The sequence below is a fragment of the Nothobranchius furzeri genome, chromosome 10, assembly GCF_043380555.1.
Source record: "Nothobranchius furzeri strain GRZ-AD chromosome 10, NfurGRZ-RIMD1, whole genome shotgun sequence".
Classification (NCBI taxonomy): Eukaryota; Metazoa; Chordata; class Actinopteri; order Cyprinodontiformes; family Nothobranchiidae; genus Nothobranchius; species Nothobranchius furzeri.
Window position 1 is genome coordinate 63,008,445 of NC_091750.1, and position 18,441 is coordinate 63,026,885.

General features: G+C 41.1%; 1 protein-coding gene across 1 annotated transcript in view; it reads left to right on the top strand.

Moving 5' to 3' along the window:
- The window catches only part of frem2a (FRAS1 related extracellular matrix 2a), a 127,417-nt gene that overhangs the window by 66,655 nt on the left and 42,321 nt on the right, over window positions 1-18,441 (top strand). The window contains exons 5-6 of the mRNA XM_015961630.3: window positions 9,018-9,143; window positions 11,629-11,880. Of these exons, the coding sequence (XP_015817116.3) occupies window positions 9,018-9,143; window positions 11,629-11,880 (378 nt within the window). The remainder of the gene's footprint in view (window positions 1-9,017; window positions 9,144-11,628; window positions 11,881-18,441) is intronic.

An 18,441-nucleotide genomic window follows, 5' to 3' on the forward strand; every position in this document is an offset into this window, starting at 1 on the left:
TATTTTCGATGATCCCAAACAAACCACCAGCTGACTGGTTTAAATCTCTGGACTCCTCAATTACTTAATTCCTTTGGCAGGATAAACCTCCACGAATTAGCTTAAAAACGCTTCAGAAGACCAAAGACAGAGGAGGACTGGATTTACCCAACTTTTATTATTATTTCTTAGCCAACAGGCGGCATTATATACCAAGATGGTTGCAAGATAACCTACTAGATGAGTCCTGGTTAGATATAGAACAGACACTTTGCAATACGATAGAGCTTTCAGACTTACCATTTATTAGCTCAAGCATAAGAAAACATGAAAGCATCAAAAGTATTAGTATCAGCACCTCTCTGACAGCATGGTGGGAGTATCTAAAAATGACAGCATCTTCACTAGTACCATGCAGATGCACACTTATCTGGAATAATCCTGATACTTTGCAAAATAACCAAATGATGAACCTTCTGGACTGGAAAAATAAAGGGATCCTATACCTGGAACACATATATGAAGGGTTGGTTTTCATCCCATTTAACGGAATTGTCTCTCAATTTGGAATGGATAAAAGTAGCTTTATCACCAAATTAAATCTGTAGTCAAAAATTTAAGCTCAATAAAGTAGAATTGCAAACACCACCAAGGGTATTTGACTTCTACAATCTCAAACCCCCCCAATCTACTTTCTAAAGTTTATAAGACACTGTCCAAAATAAACGATAAAATTGCAATCCCTATTGAAAAATGGGAGGTGGATCTGTCAGTCAGCTTTGACCAGAACACCTGGTCCCAAACTTGTTTAAAAACTTTTAAAATGATCAGACACCCCAATTTACAATTAATTCAGTACAAAATTCTACACAGAGTACACTATACAGGTCATCAGATGTTCAAGATGGGGTTTGTGTCATCTGACACATGTACACACTGCACAAACAACATTCCTGACAATTACTGTACATTCACGCACTGTGGTCCTGTCCACCTGTCCAGGAATTTTGGGGTAGAGTATGTGAAGTTCTGTCAAAGTGTCTGAAATGTCATATCCCAACTTCCCCCTCTCTTTGTTTACTGGGAAACCTGGACAATGTCCCAATTCATTAATTCAGCTGCATTACCCCATGGCGGGTCTGGGTGGGGGCCTGGGGGCTCGGAGTGTGGGGGTGGCCGGCCCCGTGTGGGGATCTGGGCGGGGCCTTGGGGGTCGGGTCCTGACATGTATACTGCCGGGAAGAAGGCAGGAATATGCAGCAGTGCCTGGCCCGGGTTCAGGGGCCTCGGGTAGACCTTGGCACCTCTGCTGTCCTATCACAGGGGAAGGGGAGGTTCCTCGAGGGGGAGGATCCAACCTTACCTGGATGTCCTATGTCATATATTCTGGAAGTTGTGCAAACGCAGGGATGGGCATAGATATTCTGCTGGGGTGGGGCTGGGTTGGTGCTCTCGGACTCCGAGAGGCTCTGCAATGCTGCTGCTTTGGACCCTGGCAGGATGGGCTGGGGTCTCCATGCCCTGGGTGGCAATTTGACAACAGAGGTGCCTATTGGGGCCAGTGGGGGAGCTGGCTCCCTGGAGGGCTACGCCCAACCAACCATTTCTCCCCACCCCCGCATATTTTTCTCCTCCTGCTCCCTCACATCATCACACATACATGCACGTAGGACCTTGGGGGGTGGACAAGTCAGGGGGTGCGGGTATGGACCCCATTTCTGCATTCCTGTGGCAACTTGCCCCCCATTTTATTTGCACCTTAAACACTTCCACCACCGACATTCCACGCAAACTCACAGGGCCTTGGGAGTGAGCACATTCAACGGCAGTTGGCAGGGGGATTTCTCAGCCTCATCCCGAGTGCCGGTGCCCACTTCCAATTTTAAACTGCACTGAGACACCGAGGGCTGTGGGTGTAAGTGGGGTGGTGCGGTGGAATCAGCTGGCATAGGCCAGACAATGCCCGCACTGCCTGCTCTCTACAGCTATGGAATACACCTCATCAACACACACTAACACTATATTGGAGCAGGCGGAGGGAGACTAGGGGTCTTACCTCTGTTGTTGCATGGCTTCCTGGGGCTGGAGGCAAGGAGGGAGATCTGGCCGTCTGGTAGGGGTCTGGGGTGGTGGGTTGCTGTGCTCAGCATTGGGTGGGGGAGCCTGCTCATCAGCACCCCAGCAGAAAGGGTCAAACTCTGGTAGCCAGTAATGGTTGTACCCCATGTGCAGCAGTACCGGGACCAGAGTGAATAGGGTGTATATGGGGAGCATGAGTGGGTGTCCGACGTGCATTTTTGTAAGTCTTTGGTTGTATGTGTATGTGTGAGCATGAGAGAGGGAGTGTGTGACTGTGTTTGTGTATGACTGTATATGTCAGGTGGGGCCTTTGACTCCTCTCATCTCCTGGGACTTCTTTTGATGATATAGATCTTCGTCTCCCCTCCCCCTGCCACACCCGCTGTGGAGTGTGGTGCCTTGGTCTGCCTGAATGTTCGTGGCTCCCGGGTCAGGGGGTTTAAGATTTTTGGCGTCTGCCTGATCAATCCCGGTGGCTGTCTGGTGGGGTCTGGATCCCTGGGCTCTGCTGGGTCCCCGGCGGGGGTGGTTGCCCCTGGGTCCCGGGCTCGGACGGCTAGGGGGTGGGAGGCTGTGGGCGGGCCTGCGGGCTTGCCGCTGATATGTCCCGGGACTCTGCCGGCTGCTGGTTGCGGCCCCCCGGGGCGATCCTCTGTGCTTCTCGAGGGGGGCGGGGACCCTTCTGCTTGCAGTCTCCTTGGGGTTACTGTGTTCTGGGACAGCGCCTGGATCTCTGGGACTTGGAGCTCCCTCCGTCTCCTACGCATCTTTAGGGGGCAGATCTGTGGTCCCTCACACTCTCTATAGGACGCTTTTATAGAAAAACCTTACATAAACAAGGTGCTCACATGGTGCTCTCAAAAGTATGGGCCTGGGCACGTTCAACACATGTCTTAAGGTTGTCATTGCCACTAATTGCACTATGATTTATTATCATGTGATTGTTAAGTTAAACAATGCTGATTGTATATTTCTTCAAGTTGATGCAGCGATAGCTTACTCCGGTTGTATTGTTGTGTGTTCCTTTTTTTTTTATATTCGTTCTCTTTCTGCAGGTCTAGAAGCAGACTCTTGTTCATTATTGTTAATTTTTGTGGGATAAATCTCCCTACATTTTCCTTTCCAAGCTCTTTGTGTAGCTTATTATTATTTGACTATTACCCTGTCCTGTTTGTCTGTGATCCTGCATCTGCCACAGGAGTTCTCCAGAAAAAACGCTGCCTGGCTGCAGCTGTGGAGCACGGGTGATGAGCGCAGCAGTGATGCACATCAGCCACAAACAAAAGACAGGAAGAACCTAAGCAGTTATGAACGATCGTGTGTTAAATACAGGCCCTTCTCAAAAAATTTGCATATTGTGCTAAAGTTCATTATTGTCTGTAATGTGCTGAAAAACATTAGACTTTAGTATATATTAGATTCATTACACACAACTGAAGTAGTTGAAGCCTTTCATTGTTTCTAATATTGATGATTTTTGCATACAGCTCATGAAAACCCAAACTTCCCATCTCAAAAAAATTAGCATATCATGAAAAGTTTCTCTAAACGAGCTATTAACCTAATCATCTGAATCAACTAATTAACTCTAAACACCTGCAAAAGATTCCTGAGGCTTTTAAAAACTCCCATCCTGGTTCATTACTCAAAACCGCAATCATGGGTAAGACTGCCGACCTGACTGCTGTCCAGAAGGCCATCATTCACACACTCAAGCAAGAGGGTAAGACACAGAAAGAAATTTCTGAATGATTAGGCTGTTCCCAAAGTGCTGCATCAAGGCACCTCAGTGGGAAGTCTGTGGGAAGGAAAAAGTGTGGCAGAAAACACTGCACAACGAGAAGAGGTGACCGGACCCTGAGGAAGATTGTGGAAAAGGACCGATTCCAGACCTTGGGGGACCTGCGGAAGCAGTGGACTGAGTCTGGGGTAGGAACATCCAGAGCCACCATATACAGGCATGCGCAGGAAATGGGCTGCAGTTGCCGCATTCCCCAGGTCAAGCCACTTTTGAACCAGAAACAGCAGCAGAAGCGCCTGACCTGGGCTACAGAGAAGCAGCACTGGACTGTTACTCAGTGGTCCAAAGTACTTTTTTCTGATGAAAGCAAATTTTGCATGTCATTCGGAAATCAAGTTGCCAGAGTCTGGAGGAAGACTGGGCAGAGGGAAATGCCAAAATGCCTGAAGTCCAGTGTCAAGTACCCACAGTCAGTGATGGTCTGGGGTGTATTTATCAAGGGCTGGGTCAATGCAGCTAGGCATTGACCCAGCCCTGCCACTGGGCGATGGTGGCACAGGAGTTAAGTGCTCGCCCCATAATCGTAAGTTTGCAGGTTCAAGCCCCACTCAGTCTGTCGCTGTCATTATGTCCTTGGGCAAGACACTTAACCCACGTTGCCTGCTGGTGGTGGTCGGAGGGACCGGTGGCGCCAGTGCTCGGCAGCCTCGCCTCTGTCAGTGCGCCCCAGGGCAGCTGTGGCTACATCGTAGCTCATCACCACCAGTGTATGAATGTGTGTGTGAATGGGTGAATGACTGATTGTGTTGTAAAGCGCCTTGGGGGGTTCCAGGACTCTAGAAGGTGCTATATCAAATACAGGCCATTTACCATTTAGCTATCAGGAGATTTTGGAGCACTTCATGCTTCCATCTGCTGAAAAGCTTTATGGAGATGAAGATTTCATTTTTCAGCACAACCTGGCACCTGCTCACAGTGCCAAAACCACTGGTAAATGGTTTACTGACCATGGTATTACTGTGCTCAATTGGCCTGCCAACTCTCCTGACCTGAACCCCGTAGAGAATCTGTGGGATGTTGTGAAGAGAAAGTTAAGAGATGCAAGACCCAACACTCTGGATGAGCTTAAGGCCGCTATCGAAGCATCCTGGGCCTCCATAACACCTCAGCAGTGCCACAGGCTGATTAAGGATTCCCGACCGTATTGAGTGCATAACTGAACGTAATTATTTGAAGGTTGACTTTGTTTTGTGTTGAAAACACTTTTCTTTTATTGGTCGGATTAAATATGCTGATTTTTTGAGAATGGAATTTTTGGTTTTCATGAGCTGTATGCCAAAATCATCAATATTAGAAACAATAAAAGGCTTGAACTACTTCACTTGTGTGTAATGAATCTAATATATCTGAAAGTCTAATATTATCAGTACATTACAGACAATAATGAACTTTATCACAATATGCTAATTTTTTGAGAAGGATCTGTATATTTTGGTGGCGCCACTTTGAAAATGTTACTGTGGCCGTGTGCAAGACGCAGATGCCGGTGGAGTGCATGAGCGCTCTGCCTCTGTTCATCTTCTGCACTAAAAAGAATCCTCAATGCTGAGAGTACATAATATGGGTAGAAACTTGATCTTTTTTGGGGCTCAGTAAATGATGGTTTAGCACTATTGTCCAGGGGGAAATATGGAGAAATTTGGAGAATGGTGGCTCCGGGTTGGCAAGATGGTTAAATTAATTGCATCATTTACTTTTAACGTGTTAAAATAGCAAAATTAATGCTTAGAATTTATGTGCTAATATTCCCAGTCCTAATATATATATATATATATATCAGAAAAAAGTACCATGAACTAGTTCATTTTTGGTACAGTGAACTTAGTTCAATTTTTTGAATTATGAACTAAGAAACAAACTAGTTTGTTGTAAAATGTATGAACTGAACTTTGAACTAGTTCGTGTTTTGAATGAACTTTCCCAACACTGACAGCCGGACCAATGAAGAGACAGAGGGGCACAGGCAGGGCCGTCCCCAGCAGCCAATCATCAGTTCACACTGGCACAGCAGCATTTGTTTTCCAGAGGATGGGTGCTTCTTTCTTGCTAATGTCAAAGGCCATAACAATGAAAAGTGTTTTTTTTTCTTTATTTTTTTAAAGAGCAAGTTCACTGAGAAACAGTTTTTTACTTGATATTTTTGAAACACTATCGGTTACTCTGAGTGTCACATACAGGCTGAATATTAAACTAGTCTTTTACCCGTATTTCTTGCATTATCCGCCGATAGAAAATACATGGGGAAACACAAAAAGCCACACAGATTTGATTCAAACTGAAAATTAGCATCATGGACTTACCTACCTTGGCTTGCAACGGGAAAAGCTTGTGTTGATTTAGCGTCCAGGAGAGAGTAGAGCATTTCTCACCTAGTAGACGCTAACCATTAGCATTAGCAGCTCCACAACCCAGCAGAACTCATTCAGGCCTGCATTTTTTGTGGACACAAAACATCAATGCTGGAAAGTGAACAAAGGCAATGGAAGAGTCAAGTTGCTGTTAGCCAATCAGAGGCGAGATGCTCAAATATCAGGAAATAATAATAAGACTCCAAATGCTGCTGTTTTCCACTCCCCACTCTGACTAACTTCTACTTCCTGAAACAAGAGCGCCAGAGCTTTTATTCCACAGAGAACACTTCACAAAGCATCCATTTATGCTAGAAACCACAGGAAATGTATTGAACAAACGACTGAATGAGAGTTTTAATGGAATGAATGAAGATAAGATGTGCTGCAGCGATGAAACATTTCCTTTACTTGGATTTGAAGTTTCTACTTCTCCACAAAATAAATAGAGCATGGTTGCTTTCTAATAAAACTAAACATCAAAGAAGAACAAGTTAAAAATAAGTAGTACAGCTTTACTTTTCTACCTTCTTTAGGTTGTACTTCCTGTCATTTTCCCTGTCCTAGTTTTTCTGGGCAAACTGGAATGTTAGAACTTTGAGTGGAGCGACAAACCAGCTGCTTACTCCATCAAGGCTGGATCCACTTTTCTGCCTCTTCTCCATTCAGTTTTTTGTATCCATTATCACCCTCTTCACTGCAACTTCTCTGTAATTACAGCCAAGCAATCCCATCACTATCTTTCTCATCGCTCTCCCCCATTCTTTCTGTTTTTCCCTGCCAGAGTTTGTCCTCCCATGTGGGTTAATTATGATGTGTGTGGAGGGCAGGGGCCGGTTTGTTTCCAGGGACGTTGTAATGTGACAGAGATGTGTCCCTCCGCACCCTGATGGACACATGAAGCTTTAGCTACGCCCGTGGCATTAACTGTACTGCCTTTAATGATGAAGACAGCTTGTGTGGTCTTCTGGTTAGCTCAGAAACTCCCCTCCCTGGAGGACAAATCAGCCTGACTAATATAAACTTTGGAGAGGGAGAGTCGATCACTAAAGCGTGTAAAAGCTGATACAAAATATAAAAAAAAAACTAACTAGCTTGTCTTCGAAGGGTGTTGAACATTTCTTTTTGTGTGTGTGAATGCTTAGAGCTATGCGGCGTTGTTTTGGGTGTACTGTCATGCTTCTCTAATTAATACCGCGGAATGGGCTTATTCTGTAGCATGTTTGCCTTTGTGATGGCTGAGCTCTCCTCCAACGAAACTTTGTGGCTTTCAAATATAATCCATGCAGAATGCTGACCAAAGCTGAAGGGGGGCAACCTGCTGTTTGACTGTATGCTGCAAGCTGCGGCTTCTTGCCACAGTTGGTGTTACATCTTTCTTGCTTTTCCTGCTGCAGCAATGCTATGCATCTCCAAAACTTTTGCAATTCTATATTTTGCACCGACGCCGTTCCTGTAATAGGAAAAGGTGTCCTTGTGTAAACCCTCAAGGACAACAGCAGCTACACAAAAGCCATTGTCAACTGTACAGTTTTGTGTAACCGGGCATACTATAGCAGCAGCAACAATACATGGAAAATTCATGGCATTATCAATAATAAGAAAGGCTTGTGCAGAGGTATAAAAGGCTAAATTTGTTAATTTATTCTGATTTTTTTTTTGTTGAACATAAACAAGGATATCCTCCGTAAAAGCCTCTCTGCCTATCCCATGAATGTTTCAAGACCACTGCGTGTTTTCCTCAAGGAGGTGAACTTGACCCATTTTTTTAAATCCTGAGTGGATTAAGAGGCTGTGGCGTGAGATGAGAGGTGAAAGTACTATGAGGTGAGAGGAAGTTTGAACCATATGCATAGGGTGGGAAAATCTCATCCCTTGTTGCATATGTGTGTGCGTAGGGAATAGGTAAGTGGCAGACACCAATCTTCTGCTCTGAGTCCTTGTACCCCCACCCCCAGGCAGTGACAGATTGTAGGCTGTAACAGAAAGGAGAAATGGTTTAGAGGGAAGAAGCTTGAGAGACAGGGTGAGCGATTTAGTGAGTGTTATCACAAGAGGGGAGAAATGTCTGACCTCCCGCTGTGTGTAAGATTGTCTTATATTGATGACTTCATCTCCGAGTCTTCTCAGGTGTTTATCTCCTCTTATCCCACATGTTTCAAATATAAATCTATTTTATTTTTCATTGACATTCATGTTGCCAAATAAGCTTTTCAATTTTCTTTGGCGCGTAAAAAAAAAGACACGCTAACGTCTTGAGTGAGCTGAACCTCTTTTCATTGGCCTCGGTGCATTTATTAGCCTCGACCCTTCTGTTTTCTCAATACTAGAAAGTTTTTTCTTCTTTGATAGATGATCCTTTCACCGAATCTAAGTTTCTCCCTCAATCACAAACTCCAGTTGCCAGACAGAGAGAAGTGAGGGAGGAAAATAAGTGAGTGGTTGACCCCTGTGTGTACAGGAGAGTCAGTGAGTGAAGCTCCCAGGCGATACACTCTGCGTGATGAACTCCGAGGCCTACACGTGTAATTGTCTTCCACACATGAGGCCGTATGAAAAGCATCCAGAGGGGGTCTCTTTGAAGAGCCCCTCTGGATGCATCAAACCAGAAAACTGTGACAGTATTGATTTTTTTCATTTGCATAATGTCTCTGCAGGACCACCACCTCAGTAGATACGTTTAAAGAGACACCGCTCATGAATATAGAACCAGAACAAAAGCTGTCACAGAGTCGTGTTCTTTGGATTATTCTGGGTTGTTACACATATCATTACCTTTACCTTTTATCTCTGCTTCTTTTTTCTTTCAGAGTCGACCGTGTTCTTCCCCGAGCAGATCCATACGGTGGAGGAAGATGTTGGGGAGCTCTTCATCCCCGTGCACCGCAGTGGAGACATAAGCAAGGAACTCATGGTGGTCTGCTACACACAGCAGGGTATGAATCTGCTGTTGATTATCCTCCTGCTGCCTCATTGGTCAGAATGATCAAGCCAGATGGTGAAAGTCATTATATTAGGCCTGATGAATTGTATTCAAAGCTGACTTGATGATGACAAAAATGATGCTGTTTAGGAACGTTTGATTTTCTCTACATTTGTTTTGTTGGTGCTTTTGTTCAATCTCTCATGCAGAACACAATCAAAGAGGTGAACCATTTCATGGAAACCTTAGCTAAAATAAAAAATTCTGTTTACTCTAAATACAAAAAAAAAGCATTTTTGTAAACTTGATGTCCTTAAAGTGGCTGTGTGTACTTTTACCTTTAATCTCTGGAAATATCGATTGAAATGTTGTTGAAAATGAATATAAAGATGTCCAGTTGTTGGAAAATATTGGTGAATTTGTACCATATAACCATAAAAATTGGGTCTAGCGTCTTTGGGGACGCCATATTAGTCTCAACGTTTTGCTAGATGATTGGCTGGACGTACGACTTACAGAAGTTATGTTATCACGTTCAAAAACATTTTTGCAGTAAGAAACATGAATTTAATAACTTCTGAACTCTTTCCAAAACAAGTGAAAGAACAGAATAAAAAAAAGAGATTCAATATATTTTGGCCGAGCAGTATTGCCGTAGTATGATGACATTATGGGTGTTTCTCAATGCAAAGGAAGCTCGCCTTGATGTCTTGGCCCCGCCCTGGTTGCCTAGGAGATACATCATCAGGAGCCGCCAAGACGTGTTCCAATGTTCATGTTCTACCGAGGCATCTGTTCTCCGTTTGTTAGTCGTTTAGCTAGCTGAGCAAGGATACACGAGAGGTGTTTTGTAGCCTAGCCTTGGTCAAAAATTACCCAGAATACACCGCGGTATTTTCAAAAGGAAGGTGGATCAGAAGCCGGCAGCTACTTCAGGGGTAAATTTCAAGTTTAAAAGTAAGTCAACTAATTTAAAATGTGTTTTTTTTAGATCCAAAGACGTTATCTATGATTGGTTAGTTGCATATTAGTTGCAACTTCAGTGGCTAGCAGGTAGTATCTCGCTTATATATTTAATTTAACAAATATATATACAATTTAAAAAGTAAAAGTCTCATTATATATTTATATTGAAACTAATACATACAAAATATAACGTTACCTCCCGTGTGACGTGACATAACGTGAGTGCCGTGGAAACCACGGTCAATTGATGCAAGTCTGTTCCATTTAACCGTTTTCTTTGACCAAGGAAGGATAGTGTCCTCGTAAGTAAGGCGTCTGACCTCGCAATACATCGCCTCACAAGGCCAGGCGCCTTGACATTGAGAAACACCCTATCAGTAGGCGCAGGACCCCAAGCAGATCTGGAAATTATAGCATAATATATGGCATAGCATTCTCTCGATGGAATTAACTGAAGGACCATCAAAGTTTGACGAGTCACATAAGTAACAACATTTACTGTAATGTTTTTTTTTAAACTAGCGACAGTCACAGCGATATGGTGTAAACCTACCCTAAATGTATGAATGTACTGCCCCCCTAGTGACAGGAAACTACACACTGCCATTTTAAAATAACACCAAGCAGTTTTCTGCTCTTCCATCCTTGTGGTTGAAATTGGAACTGTCGTAAACAACCTTGGTGCAGCCTGCTGTAGCTAGCGCTGGTTAGGACGTCTCCCTGGTGAGGTTTGTCAGACACATCCAACTGGGAGGAGACTCAAAGGAAGACCCAGAACACGTAGAAGGGACTGTCTTGTCTGCCCAGGAAACGTCTTATGATTTCCTGGGAGGAGCTAGCCCAAGTGGCTGGAGAGTGGGAAGTCTGGGCCTCTGCTTAGGCTGCTGCCTATTTAGGACAGCTGTGGCTAAATTGTAGCTCATCATCGTGGTGTGAATGTGTGTGTGCATGGGTGAATGGCTGGTTGTCTTGTAAATCACCTTGGGGGGTTGTAGAACCTCATTGCTCCCCATTATGTTCCCACTTTTTTTCTCTTTGTTACAATCGGCCCTGGTCACTCTTTTTGATGCTTCTGACAGTTTTCATCGTGTTAGGAAAAAGCCTCTTTCTCCAACCTTAACATCACCATCAGTGACATTTTGTTTTCCAAAATGTACCCAACTAATTTGAATGGTTAATATTATTTTTGTTTTAGTTCCACATTAACCGCTTTTCTCCAGAATGTCTCATTTGGATCCAGTTTTTACATTTTAGCAGCTTTTTAACATGGCAAAGGAGGAGTAGCAGTAGCAGGAGGCGAATTTTTTGTATGTTTAAAACTCGATAATCAAAGAAGAGATTTAAAACGTTTAACTGATGTAAATAGTCTCACATTAAAGCTCTGAAATTTAGTCCGAATTTTAGTTTATGAAATTAATGGCAGTTGGGGTAAATATTGCTGAAGTTGAACATACAGAGTTAAAGTTTTATCGCATTTAAGAAAAAAAAAAGAATACAGTTTTAATTCTCAAACCTGTCTTTGTCCTCTAAAGGTTCTGCCACGGGTACAGTCCCCTCCATGGTTTTGTCCTACTCAGACTACATTTCCCGTCCAGAAGGGCACAACAGCGTCCTTCGCTTCGACAAAGGAGAGAGGGAGAAGCTGTGTCGAGTGATGATCATCGATGACTCTCTGTTTGAGGGGGAGGAGAGCTTCAATGTGACTTTGTCCCTCCCCGTTGGGGGACGACTGGGAATGCACTACCCCACTGCAAAAGTCAACATCTTGGAAGACAAAGAGGATGGTAAGTGTCTCGGATATGGTTTGTTCTGTGCCTCTAAATGAATGAGTGCCGTTGGAGAAAACTTTAAACACAAATTATATTTAAATACATTTTGAGTCAAATCAAGCCCCACAAACTCAGCTGAAATTTGCAGGAGTGCTGGGAAGAACCCGGCTGAACAAGTTTTTGACAGTTTTTAATTACAGTTCATAATCACACGGGACAGCAGTCGGATCTTGTTATCTACCGTGATCGGTTCCCGCCTGTTTTCATCCAGTTCTAGCGTCCCATTGACTAAAGAGATTTCTCATTCTGAAAGGCAAACATAAATGCAGATTTATCTAGAGATTAACTCACCTTCTGGGAGAATCCCTTTTCCCATCTACAGGTGTGTCTGCATCGATTCATTTCACAGACCTAACACAGACAGATGGATGCGTCTACCACAGGTTTTGCTAAATGCCACACTATAGATTGTCACAGTAAAATTGAATTGTTTTCAGCTTTGCGCTATACAGTAAAGCTTGGGGTTTAAAGAAAGTACAACTTCCATGAGTTATTAGATTTTATACCTGAACAAAATAGTTCAAAAGAATAATGATCTGGTGTTTTTCATACCTTGAAATTAACTAGAAGCTAGGCCGTTTCTTAATTAAATAAATAAAAAGTACTTCAAACAACAATAGAACAAAGTTTATACCTATTTTTTTTTTAATTGCAAACAAAAACAAACAAAAAACACTTTCCTCAAAAAGTGTTATTTGTCCAATAAAGCCTGAAAGCACATCATATTTTTTAATAGAATGGGGTCACTTTAATGACCCTGGCCAATTAGGAGAGATCTTTCATCTCCCTCAACAAGGCCCGCCCACAAAACTAGTTTTTATCTCAAACATAAACAAACAAATTAAATAGTTTTGAGGGCAAAACATTTCCTGTTTTCAAAATAAAATACTTTTTCCACTAAAACTACATTTCTGGATTTTTTAAATATTATTTACTTTGTTTTGGAAAACTATTTTTGTTTGTAGGTTTAAAAGGCTTTTTTAAATTGATTAATACAAAAAACTAAAACAATATAATCTCCATAAATAACACCTTAGATAAAAAATCATGTAATATAAAACAAATAAGTGAAAATTTGTGTAAAAGAACAAACAGTGGGTTTATCAATTTTCTATACAGCATTATCAAGATCTAAAATGATTTTGGTGGAAATTCTTCCGTTTGTATGAAACTTTGATACTCATCTTTACACAGCTGATCTAATCAGAATTATTGTTATTTGTCATTTGTTGTCGGTTTTATTTTCTTTTATTTTTTATTGACTTAATTTTGGTGTTCTTTCTCTGTTTTATCATGCTGTGTTCCTTCTTGTCTTACTGTAAGCTAACCTTGAGTGCCATGAAAGGTGCCTATAATGAATTATTATTATTATTATTATTATTATTGTTATTATTAGTATTATTATTATTATATTATTTTTTCTTTTTCTTTTTTTGTATATTTGTATGCTTTCACTGAAGTGCCAGAATCAATCCATGCTCTAAGGCAGTTTCAGGGTTAGTTTATGGAAAGCATCCTTCTGATGATGTGGGTACTTCCGAGAAGAACAATCTTCTGGATTTCTTGGACAGTTGGGTTTCCAGGAATCTGTTTTGTTCGCTTTTCCAGTCCCTTCTTGATGAGGCCAAGTGCACCCACTACGACGGGTATTGTTGTTGTCTTCATCCCCCACATTCTTGTGACTTCTATTTCCAGGTCCTTGTACTTTGATAGCTTTTCAAGCTCCTTGGTGGTGACATTTTTTTCAGATGGGATGGTCATATCAATCATGAGGCAGGTCTTCTCTTCTTTGTTTTTGATGATTATGTCTGGTCTGTTGGCCGTTATTATTATTATTATTATTATTATCATCATTATTATTATTAAATCTGGCCTTGTGTTCCAGCTTTTGGACAGACAGCCTCATGGTGTACTCTACAGTTCTCTGGTTCATGATCTTCTCAATAACTATAAGATACCCGGGTCCCTCCCATGGCTGCAGAATAAGTCCAAATTGAGTTCCAAAAGAAGATCCATGAATAAACACACCTATAGAGTGAGTGGCCCACTTATGGTCCACTGAATGTTAATGACTTGTTTTCACTGGTTGTGGTGTTCTTGATGTATAAAACACAACTGTGGTTTCTATTTTGGTTTCCTCCAGAAGTAACTGTCCTCATTACTTGTCATATTCTGTAGCAGGAAAGAAGTGCATTCCTTTAGCTGTCACATAAGGTAAAAAACCTATACAGGAGAGCAAAGACGTTGTGGCAGAGACAGGCGAAGAGCTCCATCTAAAGCCTTTGTTTGCCTCCCTGTTTCTAAAATACTTGTGATGCTGTAGAAAATGCAGAGAAAAAAAACAAAACTGAAAAAAATCCCATAATCCCTGGGTTTAGCTGAAATGGAGCAAAGAAGAGCCCAAGTTGAAACTAAAATAACCGTATTGTTTCCGGTGAAATTTAGATGCTCGTTTTGAAACAAGGACTGGCGTCTTTGTTGTGTTTTTACTTTATAATGAGACAAATATTTTGAATAGGTGACAGGTCTGGCCTTTAGGCAGCTTTACTGCAGAGTCATGCTGTCGTAAATAAGAGGCATAGTGGGGCTTGGCATCGTCTCCTGGAAATAAACAAGAACTTTTCTGGCAGTTAATGTTGCTCTAAAACCTGTTTAAATGATTCAGCATCATCAGTGCCCTCACAGATATCTGTGCCAACTTCAGTGATTTTCTGTTTTCAGATTTTTTTAATTCCCTGACTTTGCTGCATCGTTAGTTGTAAATAAATGCTCCTAATCTTTTAATATTGGTGGTCCACAACCTGCTGCTTGATCGTCTTAAGTTTTAAAATATTAATCACAACCATTTGAAACTAAGTGGATGCAGTTTGTGCATCTTTCTTATCTGTCTTGCAGCATTTCTGAAAGAAAAATTACTACTAAATAAGTATCGACATACTGCTTCTGCTACACTGTAAAAACAGATTTTCAAGAAAATAAAAAAATTGTTTTTACACATTTTATTATATTTTTGGCAAAGAAATCTGCAAAGCAGAACTATTTGACATTAGGTAAATATTCTGTTAGATATTCTTTGCTAGTTTAACTCATTCATATTTAAGAATATTAACCTGAATTCAATGTGTACTGTTTTTGGAGATAAGAATTTAAAAAATATTTTAGACAAAAATATAAATAAAAACATCTAAAAGTAAGTTTCTTTTACTTGCTTTAACCCTCCCACTGTCCTAACGGGTGTGACCCCATGAGGAAAGTTGACCATTGAGCAGGGTTGATGGTTTATCCCTTGGGGTGAGGAGTGAGCACCACCTCACCCCTGCCACGTGGACCTCAAGGGATAAACCATCAACCCTGCTCAATGGTCAACTTTCCTCATGGGGTCACACCCGTTAGGACAGTGGGAGGGTCAAAATGAAAATTTGCAGTGTACACTCTAAAACATGAAATGTTGAATTTTATTTTATTTTTACATTTATCCTAAATAAGTTGGTTCTACTAAACCTAGTTCCTTAAATGTAAAGAGTAATATATGTTTACTTTTAACATAAAAACCTATAATAATGTGTATTACTCTTTACATTTAAGCAAATAGAACCGGTTGACATAACTTGGTTAAGTAAATTATGTGTTTAATTTTTTACAGTGTAACTCATCAGCAGTATGTAGTTTTCAAACTAAAGCTTTTTCATGGGGTTGCATATTTATAATTAGCAATATTTCTTTAGACACACTTGCAAATTACCAAACTATTTTTTAAAGGAATACTAGGCCGTTTTGACTTGCGTTTAGCACTCCCTAGTGTTCGTCAGTCAAAGCACAAGTGAAACTTATCACCTTGTTGTGCGTTTGTCTTTTAAACACCTTAATCTAAATGCTGTAATGTCTCCCCAGCCTTCATTAGTTTCTACAGAAGCAATTTATCACTAAAGCTCATAAATCAGTTGTGTTCGTGATCTAAAACATGCAGGAAATATGCTGGACACCTGAGTATGTCAGCTCCACTTTAATAAATCTGCCACGCTGAAGTTGCAAGTGCAGTATTCTGCCCAAGGGGACGTTGGGGGTCTGAATGACATTTAATTAACCTTGTAAAGGGTTGTTTTAGCACATAGTGGCTCAAGAAAATTATTTAAAAATCTGAAAAAGTTATAAAGTATCCCTTTAAAACAATAAAACCAAATGTGCAAATCCCATTCCTCTATTAAGTGGGTTTTCATGAAGTTTCTAAACTAGTGACAGAAGACGGATCATTCCATTCGCAGACTGGGATTAAAAAGACAATTACAGCTTACTGCTGAGAGCTCATTTACAGATATTAGTAATTGTCCCTCACTGACTATTTGTGTGGAGACATTTGGACGCTAGTTAGCAAGAATCCACTCTGATTGTTCGTAAACTGTCAGTTTTGGTGCTCGGTTCAAAGGAATGCAGAAGTGTTTGTGAACGCTCAACTCCTGTGAGAGATGTCATTTTTAGTCTCCCAGAGGACAACACGTCTGACAGTGCTCTGAAACCGACATCCAGGCAGTTAAACTACAACCTCTTCTTGTTAATAACAGCCTCAATTTGCCAAAGAAAATATTGAAACAAATGGTTTAACAGCATGTGTTTATTTGTATCTGCATGCCTGTTAATGTGGCTTTATCTGCCCACAGTAAGATAAATTTAGACTTTAAACTCTGCATCAAAAATAAATGGTGTGAAAAGCATGTAAAAAGCTCTGAAGTGTAACCCCTGGGGCTTTCCGAGACTCGTTTTTTCTTCCCTGAGGTCAGAGTCAAGTAGAGTATGTCGTTCTTCCATCTACTGCTCCTGTACTGCCAGCTTCTTTCCCCTCTTTCACACATGCACTTCTCACACCTCAGCTGGAAAGAAAAAATCAAGCATGGCTGTCTAAAATGTAGTATCACATAAATCTCAACAGTACTTGTCTTCTCAGTGGTGCTCTTCACAGCTACACGAGTGTTGCATTTTTAAACGTGAAAGATTAGAGGACAGTGTAGCGTCCAGCAATGGTCAGTTTAGGCACTGTCTGACCTTTCACCATCTATTCAACATCTGGTCAGAAAGGAGACACAACACAGCATGTGTTCTTTTTAAATGAGTCTGGCTTCACACCAGCTGGGATTCACACTCTGCTAGTCTGAAAAATAAACAATAACTTTCTTCCCCAAGGTCCCATCTGTCTGCCTTCACAGAAGAACTCCAGGTCAAATCAGTTGCTAAATTCAAAAATTATTTACTAAATCAATATGAACTACTTCTATGACTTATAATCTAGATAATCATTAAATAAACATTTGTTTATTACTATTTCTAATAATTATAGTATAATGAAATACTTCATTAATCTGTGCACACTGAATGGATGTTATGTGTGTACTAGAACCTGCCATGTGTTCAACATGTTTTGATGACGAGGTCCTCACACCTGCATCCACACAATAACAAGTACGGTTAAGTAAACTACAACACATAACTTGCCCTTTTTACCAGTCAGGACCTCCGATATCAAAGAAGGTGTGTTTCTGAGTTGCCTTGGTAAACATCTCCAAACTTGTCAGCCTCTGATTGGCTGTGCAAATCATAAGAGCTAAACCTTAAAACTAGAGCATTCTGAAAGATTCATTAGTTCTAGAGAATCGCTCAGACCTGTAGCAAAACCTCTTTAACCATCAAAGATTTTGACAAGTCGTCAAAACCTTTTTGCACCTGCAAGCAAACAGTTCCTGCATAAACAAAGCTGATATCGTTAGACTACTTAAGAGCCCGCCAGACGCACGGTTCCATCCAGCTGTTGTGACCCGAGACATCTCTGGACTGAAGAGTCGGCACCACGGTATTCTACAGCCCTCCGGTGCCAAAGGTCAGCCGACCCCTGCGACTTTCAGATCCACCAAGAGGGTCATGAGGTAGACATGATAGATTGCGTCTGAATGTTTTTCTGATGATAACAACTTTATAGATTACAGCAAACCAAATTCTTTTCACCAGAACTCAGCTTATTTTGATAAGGAAGCTCTGACTGAAATCACACACACACACATAGGTTCTTTCCTCACGTTTAGCTACAGCCATTCACAGTAAATGCTTAATTAATTAGTCATGTTTTAAATTGTTTGTAAAATAAATTCTTACTTTTATAAACCCGACTCCTTCTTGAAGTAACAAGAAGTGTGGTTGATCACTGAAAAAGCAAAGAACCTAGATCTTCTGAATGAAATCCTAGAATCTTCTGAGTAATTACAATAAAGACCTTGCAGGTTAATATTTTTATTTATATAGAATATTACATCTTCCTGGTCATAACAGATAAACAGTAAGGTTTAGTGGTTTGCAAGCATTTAAAGCTGGGTTTGTGAAACTCTAAATATGCGTGGCATTTTTCTGTGCAACCTTTTTCATTTTATTGTTAAACTAAACTAATAGATTGTTGCTAGCCTCGCTAGCTATTCTATATGTGAATATATAGTAAAAGAAAGAAAATTATCTTTTATATAGCGCCTCTCAAGATAA